This window comes from Tetrahymena thermophila (genome assembly GCF_000189635.1).
Source record: "Tetrahymena thermophila SB210 genomic scaffold scf_8254629, whole genome shotgun sequence".
NCBI classification, from domain to species: Eukaryota; Ciliophora; class Oligohymenophorea; order Hymenostomatida; family Tetrahymenidae; genus Tetrahymena; species Tetrahymena thermophila.
The window spans coordinates 93,596-113,100 of NW_002476398.1; the positions used below are offsets into that span (position 1 = coordinate 93,596).

Consider the following 19,505-nt stretch of genomic DNA (forward strand, 5'->3'; position numbering starts at 1 on the left):
TAATGTAAAATTAGCTTAAAATCATAAAAATTAAATGAAATATCACCATCTGTACCTACACAGTTCATGATATTTTAATTACAGGATTAGTAATATTAAAAATTATTTGTTTATTTGATTAAAATATGTAGAAGACATAAAATACTATAATACTAAAAGATAGCAATAACTCAATATATAAATTCATTAAATATATGTTTTATTAAAGGTCGATGAGTTGCACTCTTGTTTATTACTTTATTATTTTCTACTAATCTAATTTAGTATATTTTATTTACTAAATTAATAATTGTAAGAAATTTATTTTTCAAGAGTATCTTTATAGTACTAATTAATAATATTCTTAGGTTTTATTAGAATTTTTTACTTTAGTAATTTCCAAAGTTATGATGGTTATCTTGATTTTACTTATTTATTTGTTAAATTATTAAGAAAAGTCTTGATATTATTTTAAAATAGCTTGTATGTGAGTAAAATAACTATCAAAATATTAATCAAACAAATAATGATTCTAGATTCGTTTAAGTAGCTGTTTTAATTTAAGTAACTCATCATGCTAAAACTAACCGAAAGTCCAAAGCTTACAAATACTTCTATAAAATTCAGCTCTTTCCTCAAATATGGTAAAACTTTTTATAAAATAAATTGTATTTTAGTTTTTAAAATGTTAAATTTACAATACAAGATCGAAACCGCATAGCTAAAGCAAATTGCAGAACAAATGGAGTTTTTTAAGATTTTTTGCTAAAAAAATATTGCTTCTACCAAAAACAAGCTGATTTTATACATTTAAGAATATATTTCCCACCAATATACTCTAAAATCTTAATACATAAACTTTAGATAAAGTGGAGCTCTTTCATTTTTAAGAAAGTTTTTTCTAAGACTTAAAAAGAATTTCAAAGCTATTAAAAATAATACTTAAAGAATAATAAATGAGATAGAAACATAATAACCAATTTGCTTGGTAACAAAGGGTACACTAGGAAAGTCTTTAATGTAATTTTGATTTTCTATACTAATATAGCTAACTACTCCAACAAATAATTTAACCAAGTAAGGAATATTGTGAATTTAAACAAAGATAATAGTTGATATCATAGTAACTTTATCATAAAGTAAGCAAAACTATGCTAAGGAATATATTATAAAAAAAGCTAAGAAAAGTATTGAAATAGAAATAAATATCCTTGTATAACAATAAGGTAAATTTTGGAACTCAAAGAGAGTACTTAGCTTACAATCTAAGAGCTTGAGAATATTGTTTGGTATATTAAATAGTTCAAAGATAAACTGCTAAAGGAAGATTGGTAAAAAATAAATTAATGGATTTATCATAGTCAAAATTGTAAAATAGTTGATAAAAATCCTGACCAAGTTGAATGTTTCATTTTAATAAAAGATATTTAACTTTAACAGAAAAATAACTTTTTTTAGCTTTTGCAATTTAATTTATCTATTTATTATATTTATGAATGACCCATAAAATAATAAATTTATAAAGAAGATGATCAGACTTGGATAATTTTTGAAACCATTGCAGCTAATTAATTATTAAGATAAAAATAATTTAAAATATTTAATTTTATTTAAAATTTTCAAAAAATAACTAAATTTTAACTTAAGTAAAGAGTATTTTTATTTGCTTAGTTATCTTTTTATGTATTATTTAATAATCTAAAATATATTTTATCATTTTATTAAAGCCAAAAGTTAATCTTGTTATTGATTGGTTATACATTTTAATCTAAAAGTATTTATATAATGTAAAAATCAAATAATTAAATAATCGCAAAATTAATTGAGAAAAACTTTTTTTCTTCAAAAAAACTTCTAATTATAAATATTTTAAATTAAAGTTGATTGATGATTATTTTTGAAAAAATATAATATATATTTAAATACTCTTAGCAAGTGTAAGGAGTTATCTATTAATATCTGATCTCCCAAAATGTTCCTTTTAAATCACAGTCCATACAAAGAACACCTATATTTCCTATTTTTTAAATAAAAGGGTTGATAATATATTATGAATTTTATTTTCTTACCATCTCTACAATACCTATTAGTTGAGCTCTTTAGCTTTTAAGATATTTACCTATCAATGTCTCCAACACAATTTTAAGATAAATAACATTCTTAGTAATCATAGCTCATTAAAGAATACCTCCAATAACCTTAAGGTAAAAATAATTATGAATTCTTACATACAAAAGGACATTTAACACAGTTTTAACCATCAGCTAAATTAAATGTACCAGTAGGGCAATTGATACAAATGTCTTTTTTGTAATTATCTTTTAAAAGAGTAGTACCTTAAGGACATAATTATCTAAACTAAAAAATTAGCTCAAAATAAATATTCTAATAAATATTGATTAGATTTCCCTACAGGTCATAGTTAGGAATGTAGTTAAAATCAGAAGTAAGTCTTATTTTAAGCTCTTATCCTAACCTTCCGTAGATATACATAATATCTGAAAGATTGAATAAACCATTGCTTTGTTTAATCTAAGATGGAAATACAACAAAATCTCCTATACCTGCTTCGATCTTTAGTATAATATCATTTTTTAATTATGATATTTCTTGATTTTCTGTATTTATAAGTTATATTTGTAGCTTATCCTAAAATTTTAATAAATAAAATCATTTAATAAAATAAAGTAAAAATTTATTTTTAAAATAAATCTATTGTAAATAAATTTGTACTTTGATTACTCCACTCAGAAAATTTTTAATGATTATCTTACTATTATATGATTTACCATTTAAAATACCAATAAATCCTACAGCAGATTACTAAAGTTGATTTCCATAAAGTTTAGCAAAATTATTTTTTAAAGTATTTTAGAACATTTTTTAAATAGGAAGATTTTGCATCTAAAAGAAGACGCTTCCTATTAGTGCTTAGTTATTCAGAAATGTAGAAGAAGCTAATTAAATATTTTAAAAGGTATTACCAGAGCTATTATCTGAAGCTAAAGCTCCTCCATACATCTTTGCTTTGTTTCCAATAAAAAATAAGTTTGACAAATATATAAGAGTATTTTCTATAAAAATAGATCCCCCACTTTAGAGAGCTGTGTTTTCAATAAAAGTGCAGTTTAATATTGTTTGGTTTGCCTAACTAAATAGTATCAGATAGTCATCTATATTTGAATGCTATAAAATTCTATTATTACTTGTTTGAATTGTCATTTACAAATATAAAGATCCTCCATTAAGTGCAGTGTTTCCTTTGAAAATGCTTTAGTATATAAGCAGATGACTTGAATCTATGAGTATATTACCTTAATCGCATAAACTGCAATTGTTGTTTTAGAATGTTAGCTTTTTAATAATAACAGAGTTCGAGTTTATAGATATAAAGCTTTTAATTTAGGTATTTTGGTGATATATAAGAGGATTTGCAGCCAATTAATTGTTATCAAAAAAATCCCATTAGATTAACACTTTTAGAGAGTTAGAAATATTAATTAAGTTACTATAAACTTAAAATTAATTGTATTTGTTTTAATCTAAAGTTAATAAGGTAATAGATTTAAAATTCATTATTGCTTAATATGAAAGCATAGCTAAATTAATTTCATTTAATTAATTATTTGGCTAACTTGATTAAAATATGCATTAAATAACATCTACGCTGTAGTAATTTTAAAAGCTAAATAATGAAATACTAGCACTCTCTATCATTTGTTATGAGAAATAAGGTTGTAAATTTTGGGATAGAATATAAAAGTTGTCAGTAATTGAAACAACAGTTATATACATTGTTATTTAGCTAATTGCTTTGGACTAAAAAGAATAAATATTACTACCTTTTAAAGATAAGTTATCTATGAAGTTGTTATATTGACTTATAAAAAAATACTTAAGTAGTGAGTTGGAAATATAAATAGCTCCTCCTTGATTTAAAGATAGATTGTTTTAGAATTTTGTATTTAAAACAAAAAATTCAACAGTGTTTTTAATTAATGAAATATCAAAATAGATAGCTCCTCCAAAACACTCCTATTAATTTTTCAAATTAAAGCTCCAATTATCAATGAAGTTAGATTATTAGATGTATACTTTAGTCTGCTATAAGCTTTGAAAATAAATAGCACCTCCTTACATAGCTAAACCTCCTAAAAACGTTGTATTAAATATTTATACCTATGAAGCAAAAAGGTTTAGTATTCCACCTTTTAAAGTAGAATCATCTAATGTAAGTTTTTTATTTTAATTTTCTTATAAAACAAAAGAAGAGTTGACTAATTATATTTAGTAGCAGCTAATTTACAAAAGATTATGTTATGGATGGACATAATATGATTAAATTAAGCTATTTTCTATTTATAAATACCCAATTTGCATCTAAATTAATATGACAGTAGATTAATATAATTCTGTTATTTAATACTCCTTTTTTATAATATAAATAATGTTTATAGGGATTGATTTAACTTAAAAAAAATTAATTATGCTTATAAATTTTATTAATAAATATTTTCTCTTGATCAGAATACTAACTCTTATAGGGGGAGCTCACTACTGTGAGATATTATAGATAGAGTTAAATTTAGAAATTTGATTCATAAAATTATCTTTTAAAAAAATAAATTAAAATTAAGATTTTACCTAGGTTTTATTGAACTTTCTATAAATATTAGTTCCTTAAAAGTTACTAATTAACACATTTCCATCAATTTTAGATTAAATTTCAATAATGTTTTACATTGGAATTTCTAAGCTAATTGGTGGTATTCTTATCATCTCTATCTCGTTTAGAGTGAAATTCAATAATTTAATATTGTACTAATCTCTATCATTTATTTAATTCATTATTTGGTGTATTAGTATTAATTATTAGTATGTAGTTAGTTAAATAAGCACCACATTCTTAATTATACAAGTAGAGTTCACAGCTTAAAAGCTAAATATATTATAGGCAGAGGATTATCTGGCTAATTAACCAACATTAAGGATATTTATATCAACATGTTAAATACTTTAAATTGTTAAAAATTGAACTACATTATCATCTTAAATGCTTAAATTATTTATTACTAAACTTGTTATTGAGCTAAATTAAAAGAATTTATTATTCTACTGTTCAACATTTTATAAAATATTGTATTTGTTGCTTTCTATTTAGAAATCTGTTATATTTACTACTGCATTTATACTTTTGCTTAATTAGAATATTATAGCTTAATTACAATCAACTAAGTTAGAATGGATCTCAAATGAAGTAAAATTGTAAGCCTGTAAATTTGAATCGTATTATATGGCTGATAATTAAAATATGATAGTATTATACAATATATTGCCTACAAATTATAATTAAGAAATCTATACCTAATCTAAATAAAATAAGCTATAAAACTGTTAAGTATTGCTTATATCTGATACTATTTTATTATTAAATAACTCTAGCTTGCTTATTGTTGTTTGATTAAAATTTTGAGCATAAACTATTATAGAGTTATTATAAAAATTGGAGTTGTTTATGCTAAGCTTTGCTAAATTAAAAGCTGAAGATGTTTTTAAAATATGCAGAGAAGCCAATATAAGTGTTGATTTCTATAAGAAGCTACTTTAGTTTATTTAAAGATTATACAAATTTAGTTATCCCTGAAATTAAAAGATGAAAAATTGGCTTGAAATAAATGTACAATTTTATAAACCAACATTTTTAATTGAATATGTTTATGGAGTTATTATTTATTTAAACTTTAGATCAATTAAGTTACTATTTTGAATTGTAATGTTATTGAATGAGACATTATCTATAATTAGAGTTCCGTTGAAGTATTCAAAGCTCAACCACAATAAGTTAGGAACTTAGCTTTAAGTACTAAAAGTTACATTTTAAAATTAAATTTGATTGATTGTCGTATTTTGAGATTAGTAGCCAAAGTAGCCATTTATGTATTTTGAAACAATATTAAGATTTTATACCTAAATTTAGCTAAAACCTGATATTTATGCCACAGCTATTTGCTTAACTGTAAAGAATGTTTAATAATCTTTACTTTAATCTGCCTTAATTGTTAATGTCATGAATTCTAATGAACTGATTGTACTCTTTAAGTTAGTTTGAAGATTTAAAGCAACATTTTCTACACAAACTCCACCTTAGTCAACATATTAAATTATAAGTTCTAATTCCCTCAATTATAGTTCATTATAATATAGGTAGGCTCTGTTTACATCTGCTTCATTAAGTATTAAGGAATCTACGTTGATTTAAGAAATTTTAAATAAATTATATGGGTCTGTCTCTGTTCCTGATCCTAATGTTTAATTATAAGAACCACAAAATACGTAAACATGAGATTGTTTTTTAAAATAGCATCCATTATCATTCTTTAAACAAAGTTAGCATTTCATTCTTTATTTATCGTACCTTATTTCATACCTTTCAAGTTCTGGTTAAGAGTTTGGTATCTTTTATTTACAAGAGTAACATTTAGTGTCATACAGATCATAGGCTCCATTCAAAAAATAATTGCTCTTATCTTAGCATGTTTCACATCTAATTTGAAATTTTTTTATTAAAAAAATGATTTTATTATTTATTAAAAACTATATTTAAATTTATGAAAAATCAAGATAAATATTATGGAGTAATGAAAAATAGCAATGATTTTAGATTACTCTTCCAACTATTTTATCAAGCACAATTATATAAAACTATAAATATTTTTAAATAGATGAATAGAAATTAATTACAGCATTGGACACAATTTACAGTTTTGTTAATTTTGATCAAAGCTAATCATAAGATCAATTTAATCTAAAAATATAGAATTAAAGTACATTTATGCTATGTACATTTAAATAGATGTTATTTCAGCAAACAAAAGATTAGTATTACATTACACACAAAGCGGCTAATCTTAATAATACATACATTTTTGGCAGTACTTCCCACAAACAACATAATCGCATGATAATTAAGTAGCACTTAGCACTCTTCCACTATCACAAACTGAGCAGAGCATCTAAATTTAATAGAGATTACTATAATCAATTCTTTACTATAATGTCATATCTTTTAACATTCTTCTTTCATAAATAAGAATATTAGTGAAATTAACTTTTTATTATTAATAATAGCCTATTTCATAGCAATTTAAACATCCTTTTGGGCATGGAATACACCCACTTATACTAGGGATAAATCCTTCTTTACACTAAATACATTAAAATAATAAACCATCTTAATAGTGCTAAAATTCATAACAATTTAAGCAATTCTAGATCTTTATTTTAATTAAATAAAAAAAAATAAAAAATAAAAAAACTGTTTAAAAATTTTAATACTAGTTAATCGCAATGCCTATTTGAGTCGCAATAGAGATTAAATTCAGCAGTTATAATTAAAGGATATAAATATTAACAATTATTATATTAATAATCGCCTCCAACAACTTTAAGATTCTATGTAGATTATGAATTGCAGATTATTGAGGTAGAGTTTAAATTTGTAGGATCACCAAGGTCTATACAAGCTCTATAATAAGGTGATAAACAAGTACTAGGAGAACAATAGTTGCAATTAAATATACTAGTTTCTCCAGTTTAATATTAATAATTTAAGAAAGTTTTTGTACTTTTAAAATTAATAGAAGAAATAATGTCATAATCATAACAGTTAGGTTAACTGTCTTGCACTATTTAGGCACAATCAAACCCTGTTAAATTAAATTGAAAAGCTAAATTATTTTAAATTATAAATAAATAAATATTACTATTAGCAGCGCGTTTATAACCAGGTTAACATCTTAAGCAATAACCTAATACATTTTATGCTTAGTAATTACCAAAGTTATAATACTTTTTATTGGTAAATTTACCATCAGGCAATACTAAATATATTTTATTTAATTTTTAAAAATGTTTTATCAAATTAAAATTTTATTTTATTCAAAATTTTGAACTCATAAATTTTTCTCTTATTCGACGATCCTAAGGTATAAAATTTTAAAATCAACCTTATATATGAAATTAGAAGTCTTAGAAAAGTTTAATTTTACTTAGCTTTCTGAGTAAGTTTAATTTAATTTTTTTATTAAAAATTGAAAAATATAAACTAATTTAATCTACCCTTCTGGACATTTTTAACTATTAAAGGAACAATCAGAGTTAGGGTAGCAGTCTTCCATGATGTATTGAAGTTATAAATTAAAATAGCTATCTTAGATATACTTAACTTGCTGATAGCAAGTATCATCTCCAGGGTTAAAAAAATATTTTGGGCAGACTAGGCATTGTTTAATTTCATTTGCTACTTTTAGATCTTAACATAAATTATTTTTATCTTTACATAATAAAATTTTGTATTAATTCATATTATCTATATTTTATTTGAAACAAGGCATATCTTGTCTGTATTAGTATAAACATTCGCTACTGCTATAAGAAGATTAAACCAATTAATAGTAATATTAGCAAGTTTATGAAGCCTACTAGAGGCAATAATTTATAGGACATACTTTGCAACCTGACTAACTCACATCTAAGCAATTACCTAAATAATAAAATAATAAATTAATATTAAAAGTATAACCTTTATTACCATTATTATCTTAGCAATATTTATTATCTAGTGATACACAATTTCCATTAAGTAAGCACTCATTAAACGAGCATCTACTGCATGGAGTTGTACTATCTGTTTGCAAAACGCACTTTCCTTACGAATCAGAACATTTATAAATACCTTCAACTTTTTAGCAATAGTCTCCATTACTATTAGTAGCAATGCAATAAACTCCTTTAAAGCATAATTACTTAAGTAAAAAAATTAATAAGCAGTGTAATTATAATGAAAATTTACTATCATTTATGTCGTATGTGGGATACTTTAATCATTTTAGGATACACATATACCAGTTCCTTGATATTTTCCTTTAAATTTTTAAAACAAAATAAAGTATTAAAATATCAAATAAAATTTTTACCTAATTAATTTTGCTATTAGTAATCTATCGGCAAACACATATTTTAATTTTGTGATGTTCCCAAAAAGAGGCAATAACTATTTATTTATATACCAAAATTAAGTTTATAAATCATTTAAAATAATTTTGAATACTCAATATAACAAGAACTAGCTCCAAACATTCCTGGATCATTTGCTTAAATGCAAATCCCTGTTTAACTTTCTCTTGCTGGATTCTACAAAGAAAGAGGATAGCATTAGTTATTTTTTAAACAATAATTTTGTGCACAATTAGTTGCTGGCATTGTATTCTAAGGCAGGCAGGTTTAGTCTTGTAAGCTTCTACCTACAGCTAATTAATTGTTACTATCAAGAGGAATACAAGCTCCATTCAGTATGCAGTAATCACCTGCTAAACAATTTACAGAAACAGCTTTTATATAAAAAAGATTAGATATCTTAAATATTTTAAAGTGTTACTTATTTACTTTAATTTAAATCTGCACAGGTACCATCTTATAACTTAGCCTTGACACTTAGATTTGTTGAAAAGTATGTGCTTTAATACTATAGAGGATGGCATACATAATAATTTCTAATGAAAAAAAGAGTAAAAATCTAATCATTTTATAAAGTTTAATTTTTTATACTGATATTTGAAAACACAGTTATCTCCATAACACCATGATATCCCTATTTTTTTATTATTTTGTATGAATTAAAATTTGCTATGTAATCAAATATACCTATATAAGAAAGATCTAACTATTGTAAACATAATTATGTATATTACTCAACTCCTATGTACTAATTTCCATAAACAAAAGATCCAAGAGCTACACAATATTTTTAAGATTATGATAGCATATAAATGCAATATCCAGCAGGACATTTGTCAATATTTTAAGCTTATCCTGTGATAGGCTGATAAGGTAAGCATTTTGATGTCTTTTTTTCTTTAGCAAAATTAGGATTTGTTATATCTGTAGACAAACTCACACAAATATAATTTTATAAATCAGAGTCATATGTTAAGCATTAGTTATCATTCGGGCAAATACTTTTTTATATGTCATTTTTAAATATTGGAATATTTAAAAAGAATTTACTTTTATAAACCCTAATATATACAATATCCTGAAGAATCTTTTTTAAACCAATTCATCACAAAGCATGATTAAACAGTAACTGTCCTGTAAACATCTCCATGCCTACCTGAGCTAACCAGAACATCGATCTGATATTATTATATGCAATAATATTAGTCACAGTACATTATCGTTTACCCTTGATCAGCTTTTTTATTAAAATTTAATTAACTATCCATCTAAATTATAAAAAATTAAAAATGATTTTACAGTTAACCTGCTGGTTAGCTTTAACACAGTCAAAATTTGCCTATGCTCCCTTTCAAAAAAAATGTAAAGAAATATGAAGTAGATTTACATATTCAAATAATAATTACAACAAAATTATTGCTTTAAAGAATAAGTTCACAAGAATTTCCATTAATACAAGTTGTTTTACTTGTGTTAGATGTGAAGCATTCTAAAAAATTTTATTCAGAGTTACCACCACATGTTTAATCTTATCTTTTAGAGATAAGATTGTAACTATTCATTTGAATGCATTTTTGTTAAGAAATGCAGTATCTATTGTTTAATTTAAAATTTAATATTGTAAGCTAATTCCTATCTAATCTTTTTTTACCCTTTTATACAGGATTTTAATGGATCTGATTAGTTTACAGTTGAATTTAACAGAAAGCAATTATATCTAGAAGTGATCCCAATAATTTACAAAGTCTGATTGGGAATTTATACAAATTAATTGTGGTAATAACAATAAGTAGAGTTCAAATTAATAATGTCTATTTTTTATTAAAAACAGAATTAAAAAAAAATTTGATTAAACTAATCAAAATACTATTTATTATTATTGTCTAATTAACTTAAGATTTTGACAAACAATAATTCACATTTTAGTAACTATATACTCCTATTATGTCAGTGTTTTAGTTGTAGACTATGCATTTTGAAGTATTTTAAGTTATTGTTAATAAACAAATACTTAATCCATCATTAAAACAACTTTAAATATTATCTATCACTGACAGTTTAACGCATTATCCATTTAAATTTAATCCAGCATTTATATTTTTATCCATTTAAATACACTTTGTTCCATTGAAGCATTAACTATTATTTTTAAGCAAAAATATTTAAAATTCTGTCTTTCTAAAGGTTAAATTACTTTTAAGGACATTGGCACATATAACTAGTCTTTAGTTATTACCCCTAATATATAAGATTATCATTTTTGTAGCAATACCCATCTTTTAAGAATTAAATTCCTATATAGAATATAATTAGTTTCTAATTACACAAACATCATAATTTTACTTGTAGGGGTTATTTATGTCAATTAGATATCAGTTAATTAAATACAGATAAGAATTTAGTTGCTATTCAAGTAACTTCCTACATAAGTATCAGTAGGATCAGAATTAAGCAAAATGCACATGGTTTTGGAAGAATCCATGCATACATTATTTGAATTTTTAGCACAATAAAGTATATTAGACTTTTCTCTATCACTAGTACAGTTTCCTTAAGTGTCGGTTCCAGTGTAATCAGGTAAAATGTTGCTACAACCTTTCAGTTTTACTGCATAACATTAATTGGCATTACATGTTAGTGCTTTTAAATGATTTGAAAGTTGGATAAAAATTATATAAAAATAAATTGAAAAATATTTAAATTCGAGCATTTTCATACTTCTTTATTTAATGTTTGACACAAATAATTAATTTATTATTTTCTTTAGGTTTTTTAAAGAATTCTTCATAATATCATTAAGAAGAGCATTAATAATTAATTGCTTTTAGAAATATCCAATTCGACTAAAAAAATAAGTAACAGAGCATATGAAAATCTATATTTTGTTTATGTTATTTTAAATTAACAATTAATCTACCAAATTATTTACTTCAAAGACATTTATATCTAAAAGCTTTTTTTAAATGTACGTTGATATTTATTTTATTTATTTATTAATCAAAAACTATAATCCTTTATTTTAATAGATCTAAAAAAGAATATCATTTATTTATGATTTTATTTCTAACTTGCTTAAAAATTATTGAAATTAAACTCTAAGAAATTTTTCAAAAAAGATGAAAGAAAATAGTGTTAAATTAAAAACCGATCTTAAAATCTGAAAGCGAATTCATTGCAATATTAATTTTTAATTAAAATTTTATATGCTCTGAATTATTTATATCATATACTTCCTTATTTTTTTTAGGTGTTTGGTGTCATATTAAAAATATTCATCTAAATCTAAATAAATTTCAGATGGTATTATTTCATTCATACATAATTTGATTTAATTTCTGTGTTTGATAATAAATTAAAGGTCTTGATTATAAAAAAGTAGACTGTTATTTGATATTTATACTAAGATTTAGTAACTAGAAAAGCTAAATTTGAAATAAAAGAAATTGAATTATCTATTTAATAGTGAATTTATAGAAATTGAGTTTCTTTTGAAAATTGTCTTTTATAAAATTAAAAATAATTAGATTAATTCTGTGTTAAGCTTACATTTAATTAAAATATTAGTTCAAAATAATTAAGAAATTGAATTGAATAGAGTTTAATTAAATTAATGTAATATAAAATATATCAAGAATTTTTATTCAAATATGTAATAAAATATATAATCTAAATTTTTTAAATTTACTTCTTTGTAAAAAAATAATCCTCATTTTATCAATACTTATTAAAAAAACAAGTTATCGAAGAATGTGTTGGAAATAAGTGTTATATTTTGGTACCATACAGTACTAATTAAATTTGACAATTATTTACTTTTATTCTCAAAATTAATTATCTGTTTAAATCTGAAAATAAAGAAAAATGTAAATACCAAGGCGCCAATTATTTAAATTATAATTTTATAATAAAATGAGTAACAAAGTAAATGTTGTTAATACAAAATTATGTTTATTTGAATTTAATTATTTCAACATGAAAGCTCTTAATGATATTTTAATTTTATATAAAAACTAAATTTTAAACATTTTATTTTTCTAAAAGGTAAACTTATTACTTTTATATGCTACAAAATGAATTACATTACAATAAAAACTAAATTTTTTAAGATTATCAACATGAGCTTCTAAATAAATATTAATTATATTTTATTATTTTTCTATATAAACTTACTTTTTATATTAATTAAAGCAAATGCAATATTATTAATTATCAAAATAAAAGTGACAATCAAGAAATGTATGATTTAATACCTAATTTTATTTTTGTTTCAATTAATATAATTTTATTCTTAATTGATTAATAAATTTAGACAAAAATGTATTCTTAAAAATTATTATTTGAATATAAATTTGAAATAATTATTTTGAAATAAATTTTAAGTAAAAGCAATTTAAATCATTTTGTTATGTCGTCTTAATTATTAGGTTAATTATTTTATTTAATTTATTTTTTCTTTAATTATTACATAACTACAAGTTTCTTGTAACTTAAGTAGCTTTTAGCTATTTGTTTCTCTTATTTTTCCTTGTAATATTAAGCTAAAAGATTCTACTGTTTGCTATAAATTCTTTGTTTTATTAATTTCCAAAGCTCTTATGAACTTTTTTAATTTCTTTAATTTAATTTCTTTATTTTTAAATAGCTTAAAAATATTTTAAAATAATTTTAAGATAGACAATATGCCAATAAAATTAATATTGAAATATTTATAAAGAAAATGGTAGCTAAAGACTCATTTTTGTAGCTTTTCTAATTTAAATAGCTCATTAAACCAAAACTCACAGATAAACCAAAGCTAATATGTACTTCTATATAATTTAATTCCTTTCTTTTGTAAGGTAAAACTGATAAAATTATTAAAAATAAATAATTATATAAATATTTTTACAAAATCAAAAAATTTACAATATAGTATTGATGTGGCATAAATAAAGCAGATCGAGCAGCAAATCGTATCTCTTAAAATGTATTACTAAAAATAAATACCTTCAACTAAAAATAATAATAATTTATAAAGAGAAGAAGCAATTTCCCACCAGTAATAATAGTAATCTTGATACATAAATCGAAGGTAGTGAGGAGCTCTTTCATTTTCAAGAAAATCCTTTTTTGTCTTCATAAAATATTGTAAAGCAAATAAGAATAGAACTTAAAAGCTTAGTAATGAGATTGATACAATAAATCCAACTTATTTAATGTTCAATGTTACGCTTGGAAAATCTTTTATATAATTTTGACCCTAAACGGTTAGATAACTTAAGACTCCTATGAATAATTTGGCTAAATAAGGGATATTGTGAATTTAGACAAAAAAGAGGGATGCAATTCTTGTTATTTTATCAGTTTTTAAGTAAAATTATGATATTATAAACATAAATAGAAAGATAAATAAAAAAATTATTAATGATATAAATATCCTTGCATGACAAAAAGGTATCTGTTAAGTATCTAATAGAAGAATAAGCTTACAATCTAATAGCTTTAGCATATTATTAGGGGCATTGAATAACTCAAATATAAATTACTATAAGAATATTGGTAGTACATTGATAAATGGATTAATTAAACTTAGTAAGACTAAATAGTTTATTAAGATTTTAATCAAGTTGAATTATTTGGTATCCTAAAAGATATTAACTTTTAAAAGGTAGAAAACTTTTTTCAATTTTTACACTTGAATTTATTTATTTATTATGTTTATTATAAATCCATAAAATAATAGATTTATGAAAAATATTATTAAACTTGGAAAATTTTTGAATCCATCACACCTAATTTTTTAAATTAAATAAATATTTGTATTTAAGATATTGTATTTTCTATTTAATATAATAATTAAAGATAAAAAAATAATATTTTCATTTTATATTTTTCAGAAAATTGATGATAAAATTAAAATGAATGATGATTGATATTATTTAAAATGGAAATCACAATATATTATTAATCGTTAATACGTTTAGCATGTATAAGGAGTTATTTATTAGTATCTGTTTTCCCAGTATATTCCTTCTATGTCACAATCCATGCAAAATACTCCAATATTTCCTTATTTTATAATTATATTAGTAATATATTAGTTTAATAGTAATTTTTTTTACCTTCACTACAATATCTATTTGTACTGCCCTATAATTTTTGAGATACTATTTTATCAATATCTCCAACACAATTTTATGATAAATAGCATTCTTAATATTCATATGTTGTTAAAGAATATCTCCAATATCCTCTTGGTAAATACATTATTGAGTTCTAACAAACAAAAGGACATTTGATACAATTTTATCCATCAACTAAATTAAATGTACCAGCGGGGCAATTATAGCACATATCCTTTTTGCTATTATCTTAGACAAGAGTTGTACCCTTAGGACATAATTTTCTGAACTAAAAATGTATTTCAAAATAAATATTCTAAGAAATATTAAGAAAATTTCCCTATAAGTCATAATTAGGGATGTAGTTAAAATCAGAAGTAAGTCTAATTTTTAGCTATGACCCCAACTTTCCATAGATGGATAAATTAGATAAATTAAATAAGCCATTATTTTATTTTATCTATGAAGGAAAAATTGAAAAATCTTCCTAGTCTGTTTCTAATTTAAGAATTATGTCATTTTTTAATTATGAAATTGGGTAATTTTCAGCATTTATAAGTTAAATTAACAAATCATCCTTTATTTTCATAATTTAATAAATTAATATATTGATTTGAAAATTATAATATATTTAAAATTTACTTTTTTTAAATAAAAAAAATAATAAATATTTATAATTATTTACTTGAATTATTCCGCTTAGAAAATTATAAATTACAATTTTAGAATTATATTTTTGACCATTTAAAATTCCAATAAATCCTACAGCAGATTATTCTAACTAGTTTCCATATAATTTTGCAAAATTATTTAACAATGTATTTTAGAATATCCTGCTAATAGGGAGGTTTTGCATTTAAAATAAAACACTACCAATAAGAGCTTAGTTATTCATAAATGACGAAAATGTTAATTAAATATTTTAAAATTTAGAATCAAGTTTATTATCAGAAGCTATAGCACCTCCATACATTTATGCTTTATTACCAGTAAATTATAAATTAGATAAATATATTAGAGTGCTCTCTATAAAAATAGATCCTCCACTTTATAAAGCTAAGTTGCCAATAAAAGAGCAGTTTAATATTGTTTGATTTGCTTAGCTAAATTATACTTAGTAGTCATTAAAATTTGTACATTCTAAAATTCTATTAGATTTTGATAAAGCTGGCATATGTAAATATAAAGAGCCTCCATTAAATGCAGTATTTTCTTAAAAAATACTTTAATCTATAAAAAGATGATTTGAATCAATAAATATATTCCCTTATTCACATAAAGCGCAATAGTTTTTTTAGAATATTAGCTTTTTAATTATAGCTGAGTTTGAATTGATTGATATTAAGCTTTTTATTTAATTATTTTGAGGATAAATAGGAAGATTAGTTAATTTATTGTTATTAAAATTATCCCATTAAATCAAAACTTTCTTAGAGTTAGAGATACTAATTAAGTTGCTATAAACTTACAATTAATTGTATTAATTTTAATCAAGAGTTAGTAAAGTGATAGATTAGAAATTCATTATTGATTGAAATGTAAGCTGAGCTAAATTTAAATTTTGAAATTATTGATTTGACTAACTTGATTAAAATATGCACTAAATAATATCAACACTATAAAAGTTTTAAAAGGTAAACAATGAGTTAGCATTACTTTGTATCATTTATGAAGAGAAATAAGGTTATAAATTTCCAGAGAGTACTTTAAAGTTGTCTGTAATTGAAACAACATTTACATACATTGTTATTTGACTAGTGGCTTTTGACTAAAAAGAATAAATATTACTTCCACCTAGAGATAAATTATCTGTAAAGTGATTATATTAACTGACAAAAAAAAATTTAAGCAGCGAATTGGAAATATAAATAGATCCTCCTTAGTATAAAGATAGATTATTTTTAAAGGTTGTATTTAAGATGAATAGTTCACCAGTAGTTTAGCTTAATGAAATATCAAAATAGATAGCTCCTCCATAGCATTCTTATTTATTCTTTAAACTAAAGCTCCAATTATCAATAAAATTAGATAATTATATATATACTTTAGTCATCAATATACTTTAAAAATAAATAGCACCTCCTTAATAAGCTAAACCACCTGAAAATGTGGTATTAAATATTTATAGCTATGGTGAAATAAGGTTTAGTATTCCACCTTTTAAAGTAGAATCTTAAAATGCAAATTTAGAATTTTAGTTTTCTTATAAAACAAAAGAAGAGTTGACTAAATTAATTTAGTTGCATCTAATTTACAAAATATTATGTGAGGGATGAACATAATAAGTTTAAATAAAGCTATTCTCTACTTATAATAAGCCTATTTCCATTTAGATTAATAAGACAGTAGATAAAAATTATTCAGTTTATAAGTATTCCTATTCGTTTTAAAAAATATAGATTTAAATGAAAAATTTAAAATATTAGTTTTGTTATTAATTTAAAATCAAATAAAATAAATGTACCTCTAATTTACTAAATTTTCTATAGACATTAATTCCTTAAAAGTTACTAATAAGAACAATTCCATCAATTTAAGATTTAATTTCTATAATATTTTATATCGGAACTTCAAAACTGATAGGTGGAATTCTTTTCAACTCGATCTCATAAAAAGTGAAATTAACTAATTTGATTTAGTATAAGGACCTGTCATTATTTTAAATTTGATTCATTATTTAATGTATGATTATCAATTATTAGTATGTAATTAGTTATCTTATCATCACATTTTGAATTACGCAAGTTAAATTTACCCTTTAAAGATCTAATATATTATATGCCGAAGACTAAGAAATTTATTACCCAACATTTAGAATATTTATATTAACATTTTAAACACTTAGAATAGTTAAGAATTTTATAGCGATTTCGTCTTCAATTATTAATTTATTTATTGTTACGTTTGTTACTGAATTAAATTAAAAGAATTTACTATTTTGTAATGTTAAATTTTGTATATTATAAGTATTATTTTTTATTTAGAAATCAGTGATGTTTAAAATTGCATTTTAACTTAAACTTAAATAAAAAATAAAAGCATGATTTGTATTCACTACATTAGACTAGAACTTAAACGAAGTGAAATTATATTGAATAATATTAGAATTTTATTAAACTGAGGATAGCTAGAATATTAGTGTATTTAAAAAAATATTATTCACAAATTGGAATTGTGAAATTTATATTTAGTCTAAATAAAATAAGCTTGGTAGCTAGTTTTATGAGCTAAAATCTGAAATTATACTATTATCTGACATTACTACTTAAGTAAATACTATTTTGTTAAAATGTTAAGAGTACATAATAATGGAGTTATAAAAGCTGCTTTTGTAGATGCTAATATTAGTTAAATTTAAAGCTGAAGATTATTATAAGACTTGAAGTGAGGCTTGAACTAAAGTTGACTGTTATTAGAATATACTTTAGCTGATAGTAAAATTATACATATTTAAAATTCCAAAAAACTAAAAGGAGAAGAATTAACTAGAAATAAAAGTGCAATTCTAGAAAATAATATTTGTTATTTAGTAAGTTTATGGGGTAGCTATCTATTAAAATTTTAAATCAATTAAATTATTATTCTTGGTAGTAATGTTAGTGAAAGAAACATTATCAATTATTAGAGTTCCATTGAAGAATTAAAAACTTAACAAAAGTAAGTTAGGAGATAAGGTTTTGGAGCTAAATGTTACATTTTGTAACTAAATTGAATATATTTCTGTATTTTAAGATAAGAAACCAAAATTTCCATTTGAGTGTTTTGATACATAATTAATGTTTTATATTTAAATTTAGCTAAATCCATATATTTATGCTACAGCTATTTACTAAACTGTAAAATAAGTTTGGTTATCTTAATTTTAGTCAGCCTTAATCGTCAGTGTCATAAATTCCAAAGAATTGATTGTACTCTTCAAGCTATTTTAAAGATTTAGAGCAAAATTCTCAATGCAAATACCACTTTAGTCAATATATTAAATAGCAAGTTCTAACTTTCTCAATTACAGCTCATTATAAAACACATAAGCTCTATTTAAATCTTCTTCATTAAGTATTAATCTGTCTATGTTTACTTAAGAAATTTTAAACAAATTATAAGGGTCTGATAATGTGCCTGATCCTAACTTCTATTCATATGTGCCACAAAATACATAAACATGAGATTTTTTTGTAAAGTAACATCCATTATCACTTTTTAAGCAAAGCTAGCATTTCATTTTTTTTTTATCATATCTTATTTCATACCTTTCAAGTTCCTAATATTAGCTTATTATCTTTTATTTACATGAGTAACACTTTGTATCATATAAATCAAAGGCTCCATTCATAAAATATTAGCTCTTATCTTCACATGTTTCACATCTAAAATTTATTTTTTTAATATTTATTAAATAATTTTTAAGGCCAA

General features: G+C 22.4%; 4 protein-coding genes across 4 annotated transcripts; 1 reads left to right on the forward strand and 3 right to left on the reverse strand. All coding sequences in view use genetic code 6, as the record gives it.

Annotated features, from left to right (window-relative positions):
- Positions 1 to 553: 553 nt before the first annotated feature.
- Positions 554 to 1,095, forward strand: TTHERM_01081800 (hypothetical protein; the record flags this gene model as incomplete). Its single annotated transcript, XM_001030483.1, has 2 exons — positions 554 to 977; positions 1,028 to 1,095. The coding sequence occupies 2 exons, from the start codon at positions 554 to 556 to the stop codon at positions 1,093 to 1,095; spliced, it is 492 nt and encodes a 163-aa protein (XP_001030483.1).
- Positions 1,096 to 2,153: 1,058 nt separating this feature from the next.
- Positions 2,154 to 2,570, reverse strand: TTHERM_001081801 (transmembrane protein, putative; the record flags this gene model as incomplete). The annotated part of the gene is made up of 1 exon (XM_012797861.1): positions 2,154 to 2,570. One exon carries the CDS (start codon positions 2,568 to 2,570, stop codon positions 2,154 to 2,156), a length of 417 nt encoding a protein of 138 aa, XP_012653315.1.
- Positions 2,571 to 2,649: 79 nt separating this feature from the next.
- Positions 2,650 to 16,068, reverse strand: TTHERM_001081803 (hypothetical protein; the record flags this gene model as incomplete). The annotated part of the gene is made up of 27 exons (XM_012797862.1): positions 2,650 to 4,407; positions 4,624 to 5,276; positions 5,344 to 5,619; positions 5,739 to 6,523; positions 6,721 to 7,253; positions 7,315 to 7,685; positions 7,743 to 7,859; positions 8,098 to 8,311; positions 8,487 to 8,521; positions 8,570 to 8,783; positions 8,831 to 8,901; positions 8,955 to 9,031; positions 9,089 to 9,368; positions 9,424 to 9,530; positions 9,586 to 9,628; positions 9,682 to 9,995; positions 10,045 to 10,231; positions 10,294 to 10,342; positions 10,401 to 10,587; positions 10,646 to 10,805; positions 10,862 to 11,133; positions 11,189 to 11,288; positions 11,338 to 11,634; positions 13,460 to 13,620; positions 14,952 to 15,042; positions 15,096 to 15,672; positions 15,781 to 16,068. 27 exons carry the CDS (start codon positions 16,066 to 16,068, stop codon positions 2,650 to 2,652), a joined length of 8,217 nt encoding a protein of 2,738 aa, XP_012653316.1.
- Positions 16,069 to 18,961: 2,893 nt separating this feature from the next.
- TTHERM_01081840 (hypothetical protein) lies at positions 18,962 to 19,314 on the reverse strand (the record flags this gene model as incomplete). Its single annotated transcript, XM_001030487.2, has 2 exons — positions 18,962 to 19,015; positions 19,171 to 19,314. 2 exons carry the CDS (start codon positions 19,312 to 19,314, stop codon positions 18,962 to 18,964), a joined length of 198 nt encoding a protein of 65 aa, XP_001030487.2.
- Positions 19,315 to 19,505: the final 191 nt, after the last annotated feature.